The sequence below is a fragment of the Bacillus rossius genome, chromosome 3 (assembly GCF_032445375.1).
Source record: "Bacillus rossius redtenbacheri isolate Brsri chromosome 3, Brsri_v3, whole genome shotgun sequence".
Lineage (NCBI taxonomy): Eukaryota > Metazoa > Arthropoda > Insecta > Phasmatodea > Bacillidae > Bacillus > Bacillus rossius.
In genome coordinates this window covers 96,748,936-96,774,441 of record NC_086332.1, presented here as the reverse complement: position 1 = coordinate 96,774,441, position 25,506 = coordinate 96,748,936, and the positions used below count along the sequence as shown (strand labels likewise).

Below are 25,506 nucleotides of genomic sequence, written 5' to 3'. Positions count from 1 at the left end.
GATCTTACGGCCTAGCTAAATAATGGATTTTTACCTATTGTAAATAAAACAATTAGTTAACGCTCGAATTATTTTTATTTCCGGAAAATCCTCTTTTTTATCCCTATGAATTAATAAATACTTATTGTTTTTGTGAGGTTAATATTTAGTATATTTAAAGTACGTTTATTTAAAACAAAATTATGTTCCGGTTAAACAATTTTTTGAACTTTTTTTTTACATATTTAAGTTATTTTTATTCATTTCTGATTTTTTTAATTAAAAAAAGTGTGTCTATTATCTTGGGTTTATGTTTTTAATTAGATGTTTTTAGTGTAAAACCATCATGGAATCCTACAGTATGCATTTTGTTGGTGTTGGTAATATACATATAGAACTTGACCAAGGTGAAATAATTAACTTAATAAACACCAAAATGGATTGGAAAAAGAATTTTGATTTTTCTCCCAGTAGGAAGGTAATTAATTATGTCAGAAAAAGTGAAATTAAATTTTTGTGGAGAGGCATTCGAACATGATAAAAATGAGTTGAAACTTAAAAAATTAGACGCATTTACTGCATTTAGTCGTTCAGTTTTTCCTTTATTTTTTGACGAAATGCCAATGCACCTTTGTACGTAAGTGCAAATAATAAATGCATTTATTGATTGCGTACACTTGTGTTTAAGTTTCCGCCCGGTGTTATGAACGGGGCAATTTTTTTTTTATTGTAGGGGATATTGTGGGTTTTAAAAGTGTACTAAATTGTTTCAGGGAGAGATGCATTCATAAAATATATCCCAAATTTTTTTTTTGTGTAATTCCGAATAAAGACTTACGAAAAAAATTGTTTTAATTTTTTTTGTTCATATTCTGTATTTTAGAATTATTCTCTAAGAGGACGTTATAATTCTTTAAGAAAAGAAGTGTACCAATTGTTCACAGTTTTAACAACTGGTTAGTCAAGGTTAAGTACATTAAAAAAAGTGTAGGTATAATGTGAGAGTGGTGAGTTAGATTATTTTCGCTACATTTTAAACATGATTTCTATGGCCCGTTCTACAATGACACAGGAACGGAGATGGATCATGTAAATGGAGACGGATCTTACGGAACAGAGTTTTCACAATAGCACAAAGACGTAACAGAGTTTTCACAATAGCACACAGACGTAGACAGACCCATACGGATTAACTCAGCAGTGCTGAGCCCTTCCGTTCACGTTGCTCTGTGCAACCAATAGGAGCCTAGTACTTGACTGTGTTTGTAGCCATGCTTGTTTATGTTAAAAATTGTTTAAAAATTGTTCCATTTACATGACTATTGATTGTTTTACTAATGTCGTTTTTTTTATTTATGTTTGTAAATTCTGCCCGTGCTAGGGTTTTGCAGCATAATATATTTTTAAATTAATATTTTGTAACCTTGAAATGCAATTTCATTGGTTGCCATTATTACATTTCCATGTATTGAGGAAGCAGCAGAGACACGGTAGTAAAATTTTCCGGGAATCCGTCTTTTTGGTTTTTAATATAGCTAACGAAGCCTAAACTGTATATACTCTTTTGAAGTGTTTTATTTAGCTAACCAAGCCTAAACTGTATATACTCTTTTGAAGTGTTTTAAATGTAGCTAACCTTACCACCCTTCACTGTATTTTACACAATATTTGTAATTTAGCTTAGATAACCTAACACTTCATTGTTTTAAGCCTCGCGGCAGTCATATTAGTTTACACAGAAACTTTACTGTCTTCTGTAGGAATAAGTTAAAAACACTGGATATGCAGAAAACATGACAAACATCCATCACCTTAAAGAGGGGTCGCTACAGCAATTGCAACTGTAGCTGTGGTCATTTGTCATATTTCTTTAATTTCAAAAATAATTGTGTAGTTTCATTCGCTGAGTTGCAAGTTGGCTACGCATGGGAATTTCTTTGTTGCACACGGACGAGGCGACGAATGATGTCAGAGGTCATTAGGTGCACCGGCTCGGAACACTGGGCTGTCAGGAGAGTGGCAGGAGATTGAATACTGTCTACACATCACCAGAACTAAAAGTGGCACCAATATCGACATGTAATAAGCTAAGTCTAAAACATTTGACTTTTCTTAACATTTTAATATGCCAAATATTTTAACAGTTTGGAATCCCAGCATTCATTCTCGATGACCCTGTAAATAATACAGTGATATAAACTGAAATACAAACTAACACAGAATATCTTGCAACAGAGACCAACATAATCCTAGAGAATCCAATGGAACACTCTAAAATCTGATGGAACCAAACACAATTTCTTCCAACAGGAACCAATTGGATAATTGTTCTGTATCATGTATCCAAGTTTACCCCTTGATCCTGATGGCATGATCCTGTATGACTGATCCTGTGGTACTTATGCTTGCTGTTTTAATTTAGTATGTCGAAAGATCCTGGGCATAATAAAAATATTATACTACAATGTTAGGAAGTAAAAATAATTCATTTTCAGGTTTTTATTTGATCTGATAATACAAGCATAATTCATTGTAACATCACAATTTTTGTTATATTCATGATCTTTCGATGTACTAAATTAAAACAGTAGGCTAAAAATCATGTACCACAGGATAAATGTATTCAGGATCATGCCATTAGGATCAAGAGATAGATTTGGATATGCAATACAAAACTTTTACCACCAGGTTAATATCTGCAAAAACGTCAGCCCAAATTTTCTTTTCCAGCTTTTCCTCCATCAATGCTTTGCCTCTCTTGTTTCCTTCCGTGCTGCTTTCCTCTGTGCTCATCGCCATTGTCATTGAATCTCCTTCAAGCCATCTGACTTCGTTATGCATCCTTCTGCACCTACAATTGATCTCTCTCTCTCCCATTGTGAGGAATATTACCTTCTTTCGCCACTTTCCTATCACTGTACTGTCTACTCCACTCGGTCCACCAGGACATCCCGACTATTCTGCAGTCCCTCTATCCCAACATACCAGTTATATTCTCAACTCAAACATTCTTGTGCTCAGAGCTTATCTGTTTTCTCAGTGAGTATCTTCAACTTGTCATGTTATCCTGCACGCCAGTCTGCTCCACCGACAACTATGTATTACATACTGCCTCCACAGGTCTCACTAGCACTGCATCTGCCCTGCCACAACCTATTAGAAGTTGCCTTGAAATGGATTGTTTTTCCAGAGGCATTTCCAATACACTCACCACATTGAACCCTATTCATTCATTTTACCCCATAAACTGTTCATAGCTTGGATTGGGTTACTTGTCATCTTCTTGCCAGTTTGCCACCACAGTAATTTCATAAGCAACACATTAGTAAGGCACTTAGACAGTTGCAAATATATATATTTTAAAAATAACTTGAGTTTTAATGAAGATTTATATATCTTTCCTCAGCTATAAATAATTCACACATTTGTACCACAGTTAGGTATTTGTAATACTGCAAGTAAACTAGTGTTTAGGTTACCTAAATGTGAAGGGGTTTTGAATGCAGGTACCACCCCAGAAGGGTCGCAGGGCTGCCAATGCGCTTGGTTCTTCCAGCAGGAGTGAAACGTCGGTAGCAGAAGATGTTTTGGACAGCCCACCTGGCAGTGCTGCTGGGACAGGGCCGGTGAGTGGAAGTGAAGTGTGTTATTGCAGGCCTTGAGTGTGTTCAGCTGTACGCCACTAAGTGCTGACTTGGTTGCAGAAGTCCAAGTCTCCGCTGCCGGTGGCCCCCCCGAGAGCCCGCCGTACTGGCGGCTGGGCTGAGGACACCACCAAGTCGGGCAAGTGAGTGTGTTTATTTTCCTTTTGATAGCCTTAAGAGTCAGTAACACTACCCAGGTAAACTCCGAAGCGTGGCTGTATGGCGGGACTGGAATGTGACAGGGTGGTAGGGGGTGGTGGGGACCTAGTTTGCAGACTTGCTTCTTCTGTTTCTTTATCTCCACTTCTTCCTTGACCAGCCATCCTCAAACCGGTTGTCTGCCCCTACAAACTTGAGTGGCCATTATGAATGACAGTTGTCGTCCTGCCGGGAGCTCGGGGCAGGGGCTGGACACAGCGTGAGACATTGATGAAGGGATTTATATACCGAGAGAGATGTCGCTACGGTAACACATTTGACTCGCATTTAGGGAGACTCGGGTTCGATTCTCAGTCTAGCCATCCTGCTTTAATTTTTCCATTGTTTCCATAAATTACTCTAGACAAATGTTGGGTTGATTCCTTAGCACAAGCCGTGGCCGATTATTTCTCCAAACCCTGTTCTTGATTAGAGTTGTGCGTAACCATCTATAATCACCTCACCGTCAACGAGACGACGTAAAGGCTACTCATAAAAATTGCTCTTATTTTATGATTTGCTAAACGTTAAATATAAACTGACAGAACTTAAAATTTTCATAAATTGCGAGTCCTTTTTTTTTATTTTGATGGATAGTTATGCTTATTTATTTAAAAATTCCATAATATGTGACTCTAAAAATTAGTGATGTACACATTTTTTTTTCTACAAGCAATGCTATTTTCTTATGGTATTGATTTTATTTTTAATAATTTTCATTGTAGCTTACATAGCGCTATGTAAATCAGCGTTCTTTGAGTTTAGTGTGGTATGTGTTGCTATTAATAAACGTCTGAATAACTTCGTCGTTGAGGTATGTGTTTTTCAATAATAAAGCAGTGTGTGCAAAAGAAAACATTGATAGATTGTAAGACTATATTGATTTTTAGAGTAGCACTGCTTTATTATAGTTAGTGTTCTTTGAGATTTTGAAAACCAGCTTTTAACCCAGTTCACGCCATGAGCTTATGCACCTTACCTAACCGAAAGGATCTCTGGGAGAATTCTAAAAACTTCTAGCCCTCATTAGCTTACTTGAAAACATTTTTTAAGTTTTATTTATTTCCAGCTTTACGCCAATAAACTTTACGTCATTGACTGCCTTTTTTTACGTTCACCTTCGTTATTTAATTGTATAATTAATTATTTTATAAAGAATTATTTGGATAAAGTGTACGCACTAAGAATACCATATTAAAAAAAGAGGGTAGGAATTGGCTATCTAAGTAGCCTATACATAAAAACATGTTAACACAATCGCAAAAATTTTATTTTCTGTATTGATATAAAGTACTTTAAATATTGTAATAACCACTTTAAATTAATTTAGCCTAACAATAAAAAAACAAGTCAGCATATCCATTTCCATATAAATTCCCAAAAAATCTGCCAAACATTACATAGGTACCCTATTTTGACAGTAAACAAATCTTGAAGTCATAATATAGTTAATTCATAGATCAAATATTTAAACTGTACACAGTAAAACAAATACATATTATTGTTAGAATAACCACATCTTGTAGTAAAGTTGGCAAATTCGTAAATCCTTTGTAATAGTTATATACTAGGAGTAAGAAATGTGTATGGCACAACCAAATTAAACGGGAAAAAATCTTATAAATGTAGGAGTCATAAAAAGCAATGTCACAAACAAAACACAAATAAAATATGTCCAATACGAGTATGTACTGTTAGTTTTCAGCATAATGAACGTTTTCGTAGACGAAAATAGCAAATTTTCTGTTATATAAAACAGGTAATTTTGAGTACCATAACCACATCTATACTAATATTATAAAGAGGAAAGATTTGTTTGTTTGTTTGTATTGAATAGGCTCCGAAACTACTGGACCAATTTGAAAAATTATTTTTCCATTAGAAGCCGACATTATCCCTGATGAAGATGGGCTACTTTTTACCGCGTTATTTATTAACCACATTATTTAAGCAACATATTTTAATTTTTCTATCTTTGTAATTCAGTAACTAGCAACTGTCCGTCGTCGTCGTGTCTCTCTTGACGCTCTCGTTCCCACCACCGCCTGCCTCTGCTCCCGCGCCCCGCCCACACTCCGCTCTGCAGCTAGGTGTCACTGCGGTGTTGGAGGGGAGTCAATGTCATGAAATAAAGTGCCGCGCGGTCGGCTCCCTACGCAACGGTTGTGTGCGATTTCGTATATTTTTCCTTGAAAATATCTGGAATTTTTTATGATTTTTCAATTACCACTTCATATACAGGCTAATTCCTGTACAACACTTCGTCTGTTTTTGTTGTATAAGTGCGCACGCATGACACAATTTATTTAAATATAAAAGATAGACAGAGATAGAGTGATATATATATATATATTATATATATATTATATATATATAGAGAGAGAGAGAGAGAGAGAGAGAGTTAGATAGAGAGAGACAGAGATAAGTTGAGATAGAGTGAGCTATAGAGAATGAAATGGGTTAGATAAAGAGATATATAGATGTATAGAGCTATATAGAGATTTATATATATATAAGAGATAGAGATAGTGTGAGGTATATATGTATATATGTAGATATAAAGAGATAAATAGCGATAGAGAGATACATAGATATATAAAGATGTAGATAGAGATAAATATATGTTTAGAGAGATGGATAGATGATTTGTATATGTGTAACTACTTCAAACATATTACGAAACAAAACTGATTGAGGCATTGCAATCCATGCCGAGCATTAGCTAGATAATGGAATCTTTTCAATATTAGTAATCTCTTATTTTTCACCTTTTTTCTATAGTGCTTTATAGAGTCTAGATTACATACAGATTATATACAGGTAAATAATTATACACTGGCAGAACGTCTGTCGAGATCTGAAAGTGATATAAATTATGTTGCACACTTGACATTCAAATTAAGAAGACAATTACTAACTACATCTGATTTCGAAAAATGTCCCCTTCACCCTGTGTTCAGCCCGGGCAACGCCGGGTACTGCAGCTAGTAATTAATATCTTAATAGACAAATAAATTGGTCGCTTTGCTTCCAGCACTTGGCAAAAGTTTAAATTAAAAGTATTAAGCTATGACAATTTTACAAGCATATAACACACAATGAGAAAAGAAATGCTATTCTTCATCAGTTAACCGCAACAATACTACAGCTACGAATAATAATTATTTATTCCTAGTGCATATTAACAATAACTGACATAAAAAAACTGAAATGCGTTTGTGTGGCTATACACACAAGTCGTCGTTCATATAATGCATTAAAAAGATATGCAGAATACAGTAGTGTATGATGAGCACATTTTATTTATTATTTTTAATTAAAGTAAGCTAATTTAATATTTAAAATACAATGAAACAAAATCACGTGGCTTCTACAAATACATTTGATTTTCATTATTTTTTTCTTGCAGTTTTGGCCAAACGATTTCTCTGTGCTTCCTCGATACTCTTGGGATTCCTAATTGGCATTGAGCGCGGAAAGCGGGGATCAACAATCTCGGGGAGAAGGCATTCCATGTAAAATGTACAAAGTTTTTCTTTAATTTCGTTCTCCCAGAAATTGTCATCACGTTCTACGGGAATGGTTTGCAACCCGAGAGGAGTCCAAATGGAAAAAATACAGTAATATTTTTTTGTGATCTGAAGTTGTCTTTGAACTTGATAGTAATAGTTATGTTATTGGTTCATACTGTAATTTCCTTCCAAAAATTTCACAGCTTTAAATTTTCCCGCCATTATGGCATCGGTAGGGTGCGCAGACATCATACCATACGGACACTTCACTTCTACTATTCCTGAACTGTTGTCCAGTAATCCGTCGGGTGTGGCTCCTAGGAACGGAATATCAGCATGTACAAAAAGTCCACTCTGACTTATTTTCAGCCCGGTTTCATTTTCTACCTCCCTGAGTGCACGTTCTTCGTTAACCTTCCCATGCTGTATAGGAGGTGTATTGGGCGAATAGCCATACATTTGTTTCACTAGACGCTCACAACTTGTGTGACAACTTGTATATACTACAGTCTCCATCTGCAATTACTTTAGCATATATGCATCCGTACATGTCCATACTAGAAAAGAACCCCTCGGCGATAATTGCTGCCTCCATACTACTAGAACTCTGGTCAGAATTCCAGTTTTTGAAACAGGTATGTTCCTTTGGTGTTTCACTGCGCACCTCTGCACGGTGACAGAATGAGCAATAATTATTTTTGACACCTATAAGTATTACTTTTTTGATGTAAAAACCCACGAAAGCTGCCTGAAAAATCAAACGAAGAAAAATAGTTAGGTTTATTTTTAGCAGAATGCCCTGTACTTAATAATAATTAGGATTTATGAAACATAATGTTATCTCGAATGGTAATCAAAGTATCTTCAAAAATGAAACCATAAGTATACTTGTAGACTGTTAAGTACATAAGAAAATTATAAAACGCATGATATAACTCTTACGTGAATATTTATAGATATATGTGAAAGAATTGCCGGAAACTTTAATACGAATATATTTTTAAAATGAAAAATATCAAATGCATAAGAATACTGAAACAAAACATATTATTTGCATATTATATTTCATTGATACGAGACAATAAACATTTTAACATGTAGTCTGAGGCAAGAGCATATGAGTGCTGAGCATTGAGTTGGTAATTGTGCTCAATTAAATATTTTATTAGAGCAACAATGTATGTATTCGTTCCATCATATACAAACGCATATTCAGTGTGCATTTGACACCGGTATCCAATTACTTACATTATGTTTTTATTAGATGTAAAGTTTCAACAATGAACTTTGCAGAAAAATATGTCTACAGTTGGTACCGCAACAACCATACTACATATAGTGTTATCATAACTTTAATACATAGGTTCAATAAGAACTTCATAGTTTTGTCATAATACTCTAGAGTGAAGATGTTTGGGTATGTTTTGATATCTAAGGCTTGAAAACCCATATAGGTGAAATGAGGTGTTAATAAAGCAGCTCCAAAATGAAGGGGGGAAAATGTATGCAAAAATCTCCCAGAAAACAAGCCAATCAGCGGCGTCGTCTGAAATACACTGAAGTCGAGACTAAAATACTGAAATGAGAATGTAAAGACGTAATTTGATATATCTTATCATTCCTGAAAGAGAGTTGTAGTTAGTGCGATATGAACGTTTGGGCCAACTACCGTCAACAACCACCGTCAACAGTGCAATTCCATTTTCATCAACATGTCCTCTTTTGATGGCTTCTTGTATTTCTAGCTTGGCAGCTTCTGCCATCTCGTGATGCGCAGTATTTTCCCAACCAAAGTAGGGTCAGTTGGGGTAATTGTGAACAAATTTTACTAGTTTCAATTACTGATGGCTTTTAGGAGCATATGAACCATGAAAAACCTTTTAGAACCTCCATAAAACTATTGTTTTACTCCAAAACCTCAATTAAAATTGGTTATTACTGCTGTGGATTAATTATAAAGTAACGAAAATGCTTGTTCATAATTACCCCAGATGTTCATAATTACCCCGAAGACTATGGGGTGATTATGAACATCTATCTCTGTGTACGGATGGTAGACTATAAAAATCATAAAGTTCACACAAAAACATTTGGCAGGGATAAGTTGCAGATATCATTCAAGAGGATAATTACGTTGTTCTTATTTACCCCAATACGAACTTCACAATGATCCAAAGATTACTTTTTGAGTTTTTTTTATCAGGAAATTATTATATTCTACTACAACAACCATAACAACGTGTCAATGGGACAACATTGGATGTTTATTTCATTAACATATTTTATTAAAATCAAGAAGCAAATTACTGAAAATATGCAGAATGAATCAAAATTTTCTAATTTTTACTTCTCTTTCACATTAACACTGCCACTAAACTTGTACACAGATTTTCTTCCTGCTTTTTTGTATTTTGGACACGGCAGAATAGCTTTCACCTGGCTTTTAGTGATGGTGAATTTGTCATTCTCCACTAAAATAAATTGTTTGTATCGGGACAGGTCTCGTGGATCAAAAAAATATTCTGGTAGTTTTTTTTTATCAAAAGGAAACAGCCCAGTTGACTGAAAGCCTTTGACAATGTTGTCCATTTTCATCTCTGCCCAAACGTTCCCCAGTAATGTCGCGAACTCAGATTTTTTCAGACGAGAAGGACCACTTCCCATCTTGGTTTTACCATGGACAACTAAAACATTGTCCCATTCAGTCTTAACTGGACCAAATATGCACTTATCTAGTGGTTGAAGACGATCTGTAAGGTGGCTGGGAAATTTTATCAGCTCCACATTGTTGATGATTGCCTGCTCAATAATGCGAATGCTTATATGGCTTGCATGACCATCATAAAAAAGAAAAGCAGTTTTATGTGCCATGTCTTTCTTTTTACGTATTTCATTTACAAAGGTGATGAACATCTTAGTGAACCATTCATAAAACGAGACCTCTTCCATCCACCCGTTAGTGGTTGCAACATACATAGTTCCAGGATATGGTTGTGGTGATATCCACCGTTGTTGAACAGCTTGTCCCTTGTATACTATGAGAGAGGGTAGAACCTCACCATTAGCAGAAACGCATGCAAGTACTGTAGTATTATCCCTTCCAGAACCATCGGAAACCCTGCTGAGAGGTTTCCCATTTTCCCCTATTCCTCTCATGCGGGATGGGTCGTTTCTTTCATCTGCATTAAAAATGAAGCTTCCTGAATCATCTTCTACAGAGTTTTTTTGCATAAGCATCCTTAACCATCTCAAAAAAATGGTAAACAACAAACGGATTCCTTGCATTCTTCCGTGCTTTTTGAAAGTGTTCTGGTTTTTTTTTAGTGAAATGTTAGGATGTCGCTTCATAAACCCATAGTACCAGTCTTCACCTGGCTTACCATCTTTGAATCGGACATTTAACTCGTTTTTTTGCTTATTACCTATTCTATGTTATGTAATGTTAGGTTATACTTTTGATGCTACCATGTTTATTAGAGTTAAAATCTCTGTAAATTAATAGGTAATGCTCAAAATTTAAATTTTGCAAGCAGTAATGTCTAACTAATATGGCCTACTATGCAACAAAACACAAAAACAAACTGTTCATAACTACCCCGTATGATGAAAAGTATGGGGTAATTATGAACATGGTTCTGCAGGTCCTTGAAAATGTGTTGGAGCAAAATATTATTGATATTCTGTTAAAGTAAACATATATTGTCAAATATTTACTCAAACAAAGACTTATCTTGTTTTAATATGATGGAAACATAGGATATTCACATACACTAAAAAACTGTTTATCACTTTAAACTGTAAGATATTTGAAATACACAAATCATGCAGTTAACCTCAAAGAAAAAATGGCGGGAATGTTGTAATTCAGTAAACAGGAATGTAAACATTTGATTTCAACTTCCTTTTAGTATCAGGCACTGTCACATGAGCGCTAGTAGCGCTTGTTCACAATTACCCCGTGTTCATAATTACCCCAACTGACCCTACTAATAGTCATTTAAGAGGAAAATATTGCAAATGAAATTGTAATTAGTTTTTATCTTTTATTATTATTATTATTATTATTATTATTATTATTATTATTATTATTATTATTATTATAAAAAGTGGTACATTTCTCCGCTAATTATTATTTGTTAATGATTTTATAAATAATACAGAATACTTAGTCATGTAAAAAAAAAGTACCAATAGTCATTTAAGAGGAAAATTTTGCAAATGAAATTGGAATTAGTTTTTTATTATTTTTTATTATTTTTTATTATGAAGCGTACACATAATGTATTATAAAAAGTGGTACATTTCTCCGCTAATTATTATTTGTTAATGATCTAATAAATCTCATCTCCACAAATTCACCCCTTTCCCAAATTTGCTTTATAACTCCGCCTAGTAATTAGAATTTACGAAATCTTTCGCATCATGGAGTCAAGTGGTCAGCACGCTGATCTGAAACTAAAGGGGTGATGCTTTTTATTACAAGTGGTATTTTTGCATACTATGATGAAAGTATCTTTACACTAGTTCGACACCTTGAAAACTTGTAAGTGTACCAAGACACTGGCACATCTAACACCAATGATTCCGATCTTTACTGCTACCTTTCAATATTCAAAGCTGCTACCTGGAAAGACCTCTAGCCTCCCTCTGCTTCAAAGCTGACAGCTATTATTGTCCTGTCTCTGTGCCCTCTTCCTCTTTCCCCCGCCCCCAACCACCCTGTCTGACCAACGCTCAGGAATGCGGACGGAGAGTAGCCCACGAACATCAGCATGACACTAGTGGTGGTGTTGAACTTTACTCCTTCCATCATTATGACTTAACAAAAAAAAATTAAGAGTTCCCATTAAGTAATTCATTATTTAAAATTCACTGACTTTGCTCTTTGTTTGGCAAAATTTATCTACCAGTTGCAGAAGTGCAAAATTATTGTACTTAAAATTGTCGATTTAAGGGAACTTTATTTATTTTTTTAAAGCACAATTTAAAATATATATATATTTTTTATCAAAATGGAAGCATTTATTGGGCATGCATGCACACACACAAAAAATTATACAATTTCAGGTAGCTTCGTTTTTCTGTTATAATGGAAGTTACATCACCTCTCGCATAACTTCTTCTCCAGGGGTATTACTGACTCTTAAGTTTGAATATTGAGTGGATGAATTATTTCAGAGTGGTTATGTCTTATTTACAATAAAGTAATGTGCGGGTGTGTGTGAATTTTAAATTTAATTTAAATTGGACTCTGTATTTTAGTACTTTCGTTATTTCAGATTGTTAAAATTCATATTTTAGTTAGAACTAATAAGTTATATTAGTCAACATACATCAAACTTAATTTGTCCACACCTTTATAAAACATTCTTATGATATAGTAGGTATTATTGTTAAAAACATATTAATGAATCTAAAGACTATCTTTTAGGAAACATGAAACAGGTGGCTGAACACTTATGTCAAAATCAGATATATGTATTAATATTCTTACAACACGGCTTTTCTTTGAAGTAATAATACAATTTAGAAAATACTGTTTTTTGAATACTAAGAGATCTTCCTTTATTTACCCTGAAAACACTGTTTATATATTTCTACTGGATTATGAGAAATTACATTTAATAGATACAATAACTGTGCATTGATGCAGCCGCTGTCTTTTGTTTACTTTTCCGTGTGGGTTTGTGTATATGATTGGAGAGCTTTAGTTAAATTGTGAAAATAGTCAATTATGTTTGGTTAGCTATTTTTAGTGTAGGTAACCAAACATAATCAACCATTTTCACAACTTAAAAACAATGTGGACAGTTAGTGAGTTAGTATAGCAACATAAAAAATACTGTGAAATCATGTGAACAGTACGTTAGGTCAGGATAGCTACATATTAAATTGGTTAATTCTAAGCAACCATAAAAAATATTTTACAGTATTTTTAATGTAGCAATACTAAATCCAACTAACCATCAAGATTTTGAACTATTTTTAATGTACGAGGGTTGTCTGAAACGTTTCTGACCTCAACATGAAGATGGCAGCACTCATCAACAAAAATTTGGGAATGTGTGTGCTTTGGAATGTACCTATTCTCTGAAATTTCAGCCATTTTGGAGTAGTATTTGTTTTAACAATTGTTTGCATAGACTATGGGCATGTTTTTGTGTAAATGAAAAATTGAGTATCAAACTGTCATTGAATATTTGTTTTTGAAAGGCAATATGCCTATGCAAATTAAAGATGAGTTGGACGTTGTGTACTAGGACTCTGCACCATCGTTTACCACAATGATATTTTGGGAAGCTTAATCCAAACATGGCTGTACCAGCTTAGGTGATGTATAACATTTACGACACCAAAAATTGTGAAGGAGGAATCAGCTCCAAAAAAGGCAAACACCTGTACCTTAGGCCTGGGAAAGTCGTGATAAATTGAAAAAGTAAAAACGTGACAGGAGCATACTACGCATCATTACTTGACAAACTGAAGGCAGAAATTGCTGAAAAAGTGAAGTTTTGCAGAAACAAAACATTTTGTTTCACCGAGACAATGCAACAGCTCACATCTCAGCGGTTGCCATGATGATACAAATTGCGGTTTGAACTGCTTGACCACCCTCCTTTCTCACCAGATCTAAACCCAATTGACTTTTTTTTGATCCCTAGGATAAAAGTTGTGCTCTGAGAACAGAGATTTTTGTTGATGAGGCCGCCATCAGCTTCTTAAACTATTATTTTGTAGACACTCAGGCAAACAGTTGTTAAAAAAAACTGCATGTCCAAAATGGCTGAAATTTCAGAGAGTATATTCCAAAGCTTGTACAAACACATTCTCCAATTTTTGTTGAGTGCTGCCATCTTCTTGTTGAAGTCGGAAACTTTTCAGACACACTCGTAGCTAACCTAAAGTAATTAACTATTCTCATGATTTAACTCGTTCTCTAAATCATATACACACACAGACCCACACAGGAAACAAAAATGGCGGCAGCCACGCATTGTAAGGTAAGTTTTAAACAGTGATTTCTCAGAAACCAATTTGAATTCAGAAACGCTGTTTTCAGGGTAAATAGAGGAACGTGCCTACTGTTTGAAAAAAGTATTTCAGAAATTTTATTACTACGTCATGGGACAGCCACGCTGTAAGTATATTACCTCATACTGAATTGCTTGTTGGGTGGTTCATGCTTACCTCATTTGCAGAGAGCTGTGAGGTTTTCAATACTCTGCCCACTGCAAGCTTGGTAATTGATCAGCACTTTTAAAACATAATAGGTGTAATTCAGGGCGTTATGTTTATGGACCATACATAGCAATACCTTTAAAACTAACACTTTAAAAAGTAAAATAATCACTTTTATCGAATTATTTTTCAGGCGTCGCAGTGCAGTCAATGTGATCGAACAGTAAGTATTTTTTATTGTAGTATTGAAAATTTTGTTTATTTCACTTTGTTACTGCATTACAATCATTTGATTTTTTTTTGTTCAATAGTTGTTCAAACACATTGTACAGGCCACTTATATAAATGAATGTTGAGGGTGTCCTTAATTATACTGGAGATACATATTTGACATATTTTGCTGAGGAGAGTCAGGGGTAGTATTTTATGTAGGCCTAATGAATAGTTTCACTGTACTTACAGTAGTCCTTGGTACTCGTGTCTTAGCACAAAGCTCCCAGGTATAACACTGCAGTGGTGAAACCCATTGCACACCTGCGGTTTTCACGGCATGGTTATACAGTGTCTCTGCAACTTACACAGTACAATAAAGGTCTTTCTTTAATCCCACAGTCTGCTGTGGGAAATATTCTGCAATCCAGCATCGATAAAGCAGCTCGCGTTCAGGTTGTTTATGGTGGATCCTGTCTGTTTGGTAACTAATCAAGTAATCAAAATGTTTGATGAAGACAAATCAAGCTACAGAAAAGTTATAGAAAAAGTTTCAGTAGCCTTCTTTTTAAGATTTTGGTGAATAACTGGAAAGGTATGGCATGCTCAAATCTACCTCTTGCAGGATGGCAGTCACCGTATTTCAAAACACCTTGGGCTGACAACACTAGTGACAATCACGAGAAACACACTCTTTTAGGTACTTACATTTCTTTTAAACAACAATGAAAATCCATCATCAGATTATCTCCAGAACAATAATAAAAAATGGCTGGAGTTATGTATTTATGTCTGGTTTCATTTGTTTGATGAGGCAAGGAAGTCATTTGTAGCAGTAGCGTCTCTTGAGCCAATACACAGAGAATGCTACTTTTTTGCAGTGGAGATAATTTAAACAAAATTATTGATATTCTATTAAGCTTAAAACTTTGTTTTACAGGTACCATAGCCAAAATCATGCTGATATATTTACAGTATAGCAATGTCTTTAAAAGTGTTCATTATAACCAACCAATAATGTCCCTCAGTGTCATATACAGTGGACAAATATGATTCTGTAAAATTTTGCACTAATATATCCAACAGTCACACAAAATAGGAAGTGCTCAAGAATATGAGCCATGATAGTTATAATGTTCACAAAACAAAAAGATTTACTTCACAAAACAAAAAAATTTACAACCATTCAAAATGTTGCAGCTCTGTTTCAAATCAATTGGCATACAGTACAGCTACAATTCTATTTATTATTGTTCATAATTTTGCTTTACTTTTATGTTAACAAAAAATAAGTAAGCTGATAAGTATTTACATTCTACATTAGGGCAGAAACTAATATCATTATTTCTAAAACTATTTTGCAACAAAGGATCATTGAGAGCTGTTGCTTATGTGGTTAAAACATATTAAATCACGTTTTCATCCAAATCTTACATTTTAAAGTTGTTCAAATTATTGTTCATTACTTTAAAATTGTTTTAATGTATTTGTTTTGTTTCAAACACAATTCAATGCTTGCAATACTTAAGGCTGAGAAGATTTCTAAATGTGTGAGACTTAGTGGTAGTCACTGTAAAGAAATCTTGTTGTCTAATCCTATCTCAGCTTCAGTGAGAGACTGTAATGTACCTATGTTCCAAATAAGGTTAGCAGCAATAGTAGAACATATTTTATCCAAGGAGACTATCTTCACAGTCAGAAAAATGCCCAGTAAAATAATAATTCTCTTGAAAACTAGTAACAAGTTCAGGCTTAAGAGTAATCACTTGTATATGTTTGTGTTAGTGCCAACCAATCAGGAAATTTTACTTTACTTTACTTCAACAAAATATTTGTCAAAGGTTAGAAGAAAATAAAAACTGGTTGTTGGTTACACCATCAGAACGAATATGACATTATAGAGTTCCCAATGACTCAACGCTCAAACACAGATTACACAACCAACAAAGCACTATGAATCTAATAAGTAATCTAAGTTTTGTTCATGGTATCAAAAATGGAGTGGCTTTTGAATTGGTAATAATATACAAGTTAAACCATACAAATCCAACAAGAAAATCTAATTTAAACAAGAGACTTGTAACTCAAGAATATTATTTCATGAAAAACCAACTAGTTCAGCTCAGAGCAAATCAAAATGAAATTATTATCTTTATATAGGATTCCTGGGGGAAAATAAACATTAAATGTAGGAAGTACTGATCTTAGTAAAAGACAAAATGATAGTTTATGTCAGGCTTTACCACATATGTATTGAAAATTTAGTTGGTGGATAACATATAAATTTTGTGTACTATAAACAATTATCCATAAAATGTAATCTTACAAACTAACATGTACCTAGTTATACACTCAAATCTGCTTTTTATACATACATTTTAGCAGAATTCTTTCATTACCACTACATCTTTTGATGTATTGTTAATTCCACAGGCTGCAGTAGCTGATCACCACGATGAAATTGCTAATACTGCTGTAGACGTCTTCATAACCGATGCGAAGTACAGTAGAATTCTCATGCATCAATGAGTAGGAGTGCAAGAAGTAGGTTTACTGCACATGGCGACTCTTCCTAATCCCCTAATTATAGTCTCTGATTTCAAGAACCAACAACACTTAAATCTTGATCCTCTAAAAATCTATTTCACCTTGACAAAGAAAACATGGTTGTAGTTTATCTTGAATAACCACATATTTCAGAATTCGTATGGTTTAATTTTCAACACCAAATATTCGGTAGATCAGAATTTTCTTGGGTCATACGTCTAAACCACGAGACTCTTGGTAACTTCACAAATCATGTCTATTTGAGTTTCAAGGTTTGAAGTATTCAAATAATAGTAATTAACAAATTGTGTTCAATGTACTTTAAACAGTAAGAACCTAGTTGCTTCTACTACTCGTCATAGAACTTTTTTGTTTCAATCAAAATACATCTATTTTCTTGAAATAGCTCCTTACACATATTTTACGGTCTTAAATTAGTTTAATTCAAGTTTTAAGAAATAGTGTCATCAATATTTCCAAAGATTGGGTTACTATCATCACTCAAAAAGAAAACTATAACATTCATTAAGCCTTGGCGCCGTAGAAAACTTAATAAACACTAAGCTCAAATCAAACTACTATTGAAGTAAAACTAAAATATGTATAAGATTAAAACACAATATAAAAGTGTAGTTTGATCTATTTATTATCTGAAAAAAATGACAACTCTATCAGCATAGGAGTATTCCCAGTTCATCAAAACAACTTAGTTACGAAAAACTAAACGACAAATTAAACAATTTGGTAAACACAATCTATTGACACCAGTGTTACGGATGAAACTAGCATTCAATTTCGTATTAAATAATTAAATCAGTAGGCTTCATGTTTACATATTAACTAACTAAATTTTTTTTTAAATCTAGTTAAGTGTGATAGTGTTCAAATATTACAAGTTACCTTACACAGCTATTCAATCAGTATATAAAAAAAAAGAAGTTAATATTAGGGGGATCATCTCTGGGATAAAGTGAGAAACAGTAAAAGAGGTAATGTTAAAATATGGTTTCAAATATCTATTAACAATTTACGTAAAGAGTTAAATCAAAGCAGCAATCATCAAGTTAAACTGACTAGTATTCGAAAGAGATTACTAGTTACTAATATCATCTAACACAACATATACCATGAAACAAAATGACAAGTTTTAAATACCATGGACCATACCTTATTATGCCACAATACAATGGGAATTTGGTGGAGAGTTCAGCTGTCTGAACTAGTTATGATCTGGTGAATCACAGTAGTGATGAATGTCCAGTGAGATGTGTGTACAAAGCTGAAGATGATTTGGAGAGGTGTCTCGCTGCAATCACCCAGAGTCCTCTCGAAGGAACCGTCGAGGAATCCATAGCACTTGGATTGGTCGTTGTTTTCCTTTTTCCAAAATATTGTAGTTCAAACGTAGTTTAAGAATGTGGCTCTTGACTGGATTATCCACATGTCACGAAACATTAAATTGATGGAGTCTATAACTTGACTAACTCCGTAACTCTTTTTTGACGAAATTCACTTAAGAGTGGGCTCTACTAACTAATAATGACCAATCTTCTTAAAAAAATATGTTCAAGCTATTTATTTGTAATTTCTCGCACAAACCATTTGTATAACTACCTATTTAAACTATTTATGAATAAAATAAGCAGCACTTCTTGTTCAACCATAAGTAAGTATTCCATTCAAAAATTCCTAACAGAAATATTCCATTTGGTTGCTCCCCACTTAGTTTTTTTTAGTAAGAGAAATAAAAGTGAAATTTAACAAAACAAAATGGTATAGGTCCAATAAATTTCAATATAACAAGCAGTGTTAAATTCAGTTTCCATAGTGAAAAAAAAAAATGCTTCAGAGACTATTACACATCAGTAATTTAACCTGTCATTACTCTATGAACTTTAACTTGAAAGAAAAATAATTAAATCAAAATTTATAGTTGTGAGAATATTTGTCCACAGCACACTTTAGCATTTATAATGTCTTGTCAAAAATTGTAGTCGTTTCAAGACATATCAGCGACGTAAGTCTTCAATGACAGGCTTACTATCTCTCTCCAAAATGTTCTACCTGAATGTTCTGAAGAACCAAAAAATTTTTAACTTCACTTATTTTGAACATTACTTGAATGTAAAATTAAATATAAAGCAAAGCACACACAATGCAAAATGTTACAATTATTTCTCATTTAAAATGCAAAGAGTAATGTTTTGCTTAGTAAATTCAAGTCTTCTGGTATTACATAATAAAATATAATTATTGTCCTTTTATTTAATCCAGTGCAGTATACTGCATGAGCTATGTTTTTATTTCCGTTAACGTCGGGTTGATTCTTAGGTAGCGAGTGTCACTTCCCTTCCTCTCCTTTCTCCCTCCACTCCATTTTTGTGCCTCCAAACTCCCCCTGATTCTGTCTGGTAGTGCGCATGCTCCCCTCCCCTCCACTTTCAGGAACTATTTTCCTTCTGCGGATGTATTTATTCTTTACACCTTATATACTCTGGTTTTAACTCGGCTCCTTCTTCTGCCTTTAGTTTTTGAGGCTGACAGTAAGCTACTCGGAGTGCTGTGGAAACGATCATGGACAAGTGAGTACTTGGGGAGTTTACGTGTTAGTTGTCTTTAAGTGGCATGTAGATTAGATTTTGTTTGTATCGTCTTTCTTTCGCCCGTTCCAAATTCTGCTTCAATTAAGTATTTTTTGCTTTCTGTATAACAAGAATCCGTCCATGATCGTCTTCCTGTTTGGTTTCTCTGCGGCACTCCCAATAAGATCTTGTTAACACTTTATGATAGCCTCACGTTCAGATTTGTCATGTTTGTATTTGACTTAACTGGTAACTGTAATTTACTGATGGTGAGTACATTAAGAGCTAGTCTGCACGCTAAATGCATGTGAATGTCTTGTTCAATTGATATTGAGAATATACATTATTGTAATCATCTTTGTGAATGATGGGTTACCAAGTTGTTTAATAATTTATATATGAATAAATTTATATTGTTGTGCTTCATAAAGTCATCTTTTTATCTAGGTAGAAACATTCACTGCTTATCTGGTGCTCCTAACATAAGGAGCAAAACTACGTACATGCTTTATAATGTGTAACACTTAGTTCAATATGTCATGGTTTAACTCCTCAGCAGGTTGAATTTTCCTCTGAAGGAGTTACGTTCTTTGTTTATACGATCATTGTAAGCTTCACCAGAAAGTAAATTGTCTTTTAAATAAGTTAACTGAAAATTTAGTTATAAGGCCTAAATTATCTATTTGAAGTTTATGTCCATATTTACTCGTAGGTAGAAAACACAAACTGTTATAGTTGAGATGAAAATCGACTTGCCAAACAGGCTAAACTAAATAAACATGATGTGGATACCTGCTGCTCCATGGTGGGATGTGCATGTAACTGTAGATTGGAAGGGGAGCTGGTGGGGTGCAGAATGGCCTTAAAGGGTGTGATGTCCTCCCTGCTCTCGGTCCACGTGCTGAGCTGGCCAGCCGCAGCACACTCATCCCTCCTGATACTCTGCTGTCTTTGTCTAGCTACATTGTACATGTGCTAGGCTGGTTGAAACAGTTGAAGGCACTCATGTTTATGGCAGAGTGTGCAGAAAATATATTTTATTTTAATTATTTTAACTGTCCTAGTTTCAGCAGGGCATGTGCCACACACCTAGCACACACTGCTCATATGCTCCTGATCTGTAGTATTATCTTAATGGCATTTCTGGAAAGAAATGTAGATGCTGTTTCAATATCAGACTCATTTAAATGCACAAACTACTGGCTCACTTCACTTAATTACAAACTATATTTTAGTAGAAAGCACACAAAGCAACGATGCAAACGAAGCTAGGTGTACAGTGTCATATAAGAATAGCTTAGTTTTGTTTATCATAGCTCTACTGAATTTTGCATAAAATACTACTGAGAATTTTAGTTTGTGACTAGCGTGTTTGATATTGTACCTTATTTGCCTTCTATATTCAGCACTGATATTACGTGTATTTTTTTTACAAGGGAACGCTTTCGTGATGTTGAAGATAAGAAGGTTGATTCAGATGATGGTGAGTTTTGGTACAGTGTTGAAACGTAGAGTAACAAATAAATAATAGTATTTTTTGCTAATTAATGGGTTTTCTTCATTTGTCACTATTCACTGCTCCAATTGGGTACCCCATTTCTTTAGTAGCCTGTCACTACTATGCTATTTCTTTTTGCTACCACCATGAGTGCATTTAAATATGCATAATTGAATCTTGATTACCTAGGTGGCAATTCACATATGATTTGTACATGTCATCAATTTGGTCAGCTCACCCATCTTAACATGCACTTGCATTAAAGTTCTTTCTTCAAAAGCATGTGATTTTACAGCATAATGTATCAGGACGACAGTTATGACATTGTGATGTTATGTAGGCACCCCTTATAAGGTAAGTAATTATTTGTAATGAATTTTGTTTGATAGATTTCAAATCCACTATATTCAAGTCATAATGTGATTGGGTGTTACAAACTATCAAGCTAATGCAGTTAAGTGTTGACTCTAGAATATCTGATGCAAAAATTAACTGTGTTAAAAGGTGATACATAAAACATTTGTACAAACTAATAAAATGTTAAAAATAAAGTGTGGATGCCTTACATAATATTGCATTTAAAAACAAAAACTTCATGAGATCTCTTCAAATTCAATGTTATAATTTGTTAAACCTCGAAAACTATGAACTTCATATAACAACCTGTTTAGAGATTATGATTTAACAAATTAAATTTGTAGTCACAATGAATCGAGTACCATAGAGTTTGGAGTATAATACTACACTGAATTCCGCGCATGTTTTGGTTTTACGGACTGTTAAGTCAGCAATGTAATTGTTTGCTTGATCAACCTTTTTCACAAATAAAAGTCTCAACTCAATCTTGAACACAATATACAAATAGCATTAGATAATACAAGAGCAAATATCTTAAAAGTTTTTGCCTTCCTTGGATAGATGGGTGTTAGCTCGGTGGGTTAAGCTGGACTACTGGTGCATACAAGTTACTGTGGGGACAGACAAACTAAGCAACTTGTAAATTAGGTAAAACAATAAATATTAAATTGAAATTGTTAACTAACAAACCCACACAGTGATTCCAAAACTTACAATCTCTACAAGTCAATACTTTCAAACATTTGACATAAAAAAACAGCGTTATAGCCCGGCAACTTAGTAATTGGCCTTGCACGTTTCTGTTCCGCGCAGCTCCTCCTTCCCTAACTTCCACCCCTCCTACCCCTCCGAATTGTCTACTGGTAGGGGAGGGCCACTCCTCCCTCAAGGACAACTTACACGAACGCACTTCACTCGCTTCGCAATGAGGCTGAAAGGTATTCGCACCAGTTGTGTAGCCAGGATTTGTGTATGGGGGGTGTTAAGAAGCATGGCTCCTCCCCGGGGGTTCCGGGGGTCCTCCCCCGGGAAAATTTGGATTTTAAGGTGCTAACGAAATATTTGTTGCATTTGACGCAGCATTATGGGGGTCATTTGGTTGACGCAATAATGAAATCTACGTCCGATATCGGTAATCGAGGGGGAAAAGACTCCTGAAACATATTTTGGAAACCCTCAAAATTACGAAAAATACATATTCATTCACACTTCTATATCTAGATGAACATATTGATCAGATGCACGGGAACATCTATAGAAGCATGCACTTAACTTTTCTAAATATATCCCATTAATGAAATGTCACTGTCACCGATGAAAGTCTCATATGACATTGGAACCTCTGAGAAACAACTGCATGTCTATTTAGGGAATTGGACATAAAAAAACTATACATTACATGCACCCGGAATCGTAATGTGTCAATTAAACTTAAACAAAATTGACAACCAAGTTAGGTCAAAATGTTTGCTGTCATGTATAAGTACACCATTCCCCTTAATAATTAATATTAATATATCAAGCCAATAGAACATTAATTCGCATAGGCTATGCAACCTGCATAGTTATCACATACAGCTGCAAAAGAACCATTAGAAAGAGTAATTAATATTTTGAATAACCATAGAAAATATTAACCTTACCTAGAGTCGAATTCCGAATCGAAGCTATGTGCAGTATCTGTTCCACTTGAATTTTCATCAGATGATGATTGAAGGGTTACAATAATTTTGTCGATTTCGATGTCCATGATTCGATCACTTCTGAAATATTCATCTTCAATACCTTTAACATGTTCGCAGCACTTTTTCCACTGTTCGACGGAGTACGAAGCAAACAATTTCTCACATAGTTTTCTTTTTTCGTCTAACGAGTTACCCATTTCCTCAGAGACCTTCCTCTTGATGTCCCCCCACACTAGCTCGATCGGATTTAGATCCGGGTGGTAGGGAGGCAATTGAATCACGTCATGCCCATATTTGTTTATGATTTCGTCTACCTTGAATATTTTTGGGGAAGGATGCTGTTTCACCAAACACAACAAATCTGCTTTGTTCATGTCAGGAGAAAACTGGATGCTATTTTCCCTAAGCCAATCTTGAATTTCATGTTTAATAGTAGCTAATGAAGGTTTTCTATTATTTTGAACATTGTGGTAACTAGCATTGTCTAAAACAATGACACTGTGCATTGGCAAATTTGGTAGTAACTTTTGTTCTAGTCATAACGAAAAATTTGCATAGTTCATATCATCGTGATAGTCACCGGATTTTTGTTTTGATTTAAAAATCAATAACGCATTCTGGACAAATCCTTGTTCGCCACCAGCATGCACAATTATCAATCATTGCCCTTTACCGATAGATTCTGTGCCCCCCAGTTCAGTGCTGGATTGCCAGCAAGAACTTACACTGTGAGTAGCGTGTAGATATGTTTCATCTATATATACTATATTCCGCCCTGCATTTCGGTACGCACGGATGTCTTGTAAATATTTTCCTCTCCATGCGGTAATTTCAGGTTTCTCTATCAAAAGTTTTCTTCTAGACTGACATTTTTTCCATCGAAAACCGAGACGTTTCAACAGTTTGCGCAAGTATTCTTTGCTGCAGTTCACAATACCGTCATCTCGTAAGGACTTTGTCAAATTCTTCAATGTCTGTACTGTTTTTCTAACGGTATAAAATTCATGAATTTTCCTATGAATCACACATTCGGAAAAGTCATCAACTTCAATTCTTTTCTTTCGGTCTTTGTTCTTACCCGTGGGTGTGGAAAATGATAAACTACTTTTACTTTTAATTTTACCTTCCGCAGTTATACTTTTAATGGTTGATTGCGAAACACCTGTCGCCGCACTTGCAGATTCTGTGATGTTGTAATTTAATGTATATAAACGTTTCTGTTCTTTTAAATGTGTTACAACATTGTAAACGATTTCCCTTGCTTGTCCACGTAATGGTGTACCGGCTGAAATGCGTGACTTAATTCCTGAAGTTGAAGCCATAACGCAAACCGTATCGTGTAAACCGACCTGCGAAGAACTATCTCGGGAGCGGCGTATCCAGGAAGCACAACCGTCAACTGATCCCCTCCACTCCACTCCGCTAGAGAATCACGTGACCGCCGCCTGACATTGGGGTCTGCGCAGGTCGAAAACAAAGTTGCCGGATTATAGTGTATATTAGGGAACTGAGAAGTGGAAATTGTGTTGGTCTTTAAATTTATTCAATTCATCAGTTAATAAGAAAATGTACTTCGTGTTACCGCAAAAAGGGACATGTGAGTGCAAGCAGTCTCTTGTGACAAACCAACCTTTGAGTGACAATTTAGTAGATTTAACGTATCCTGGTAGATTGGAAAGTGTGTGACCAACCTCCTATCTTCATCCTGGGAACGCCTCGTGGTAAGTATGTAGGATGATCTCAAAACTGCAACCTCGAACACAGGACTCCCAAAGTCCGATCAGGAGCTGTTGGCCCTCCTTTCTTGTTCTGGATTATGCAGCGGGCATTACCCTCGGTTGGCAGTATGGATAGTTCCTTCCTTGATTCTTCTTTCAAAATTATTTGATGTAATTTGTTCTTTTAACCTTGTAAATAGTGCCTTTTTTAGGCGGCACCAGTAGTATTCTAGTAAATTATCAGTCTCTAGTAAGTTTCTTTACATAGGACAATTAACTTGTGTGGTTTGAAATCAGTAAATGTTTACTTTTTAACTCCTTATAATGTCCGTAGAATTCTCATATTCTTGAAGTATTAATATTAATACTTTTTAAATTATAGTAGACTTGATCAATG

At 34.7% G+C, this 25,506-nt stretch overlaps 1 protein-coding gene across 2 annotated transcripts in view; it reads left to right on the top strand.

Annotated features, from left to right (window-relative positions):
• The first annotated feature begins 362 nt into the window (after positions 1-362).
• Positions 363-25,506, top strand: part of LOC134531058 (intraflagellar transport protein 43 homolog A) — a 62,483-nt gene continuing 37,339 nt past the window's right edge. Inside the window, exons 1-5 of one of the 2 annotated variants that reach the window (XM_063366572.1) lie at positions 363-457; positions 3,486-3,605; positions 3,684-3,766; positions 14,706-14,735; positions 21,288-21,334. In XM_063366572.1, coding sequence (XP_063222642.1) covers positions 416-457; positions 3,486-3,605; positions 3,684-3,766; positions 14,706-14,735; positions 21,288-21,334 — 322 coding nt within the window. In that variant the 5' untranslated portion in view covers positions 363-415. The remainder of the gene's footprint in view (positions 458-3,485; positions 3,606-3,683; positions 3,767-14,705; positions 14,736-21,287; positions 21,335-25,506) is intronic. The other variant, XM_063366573.1, reaches the window with a different exon arrangement.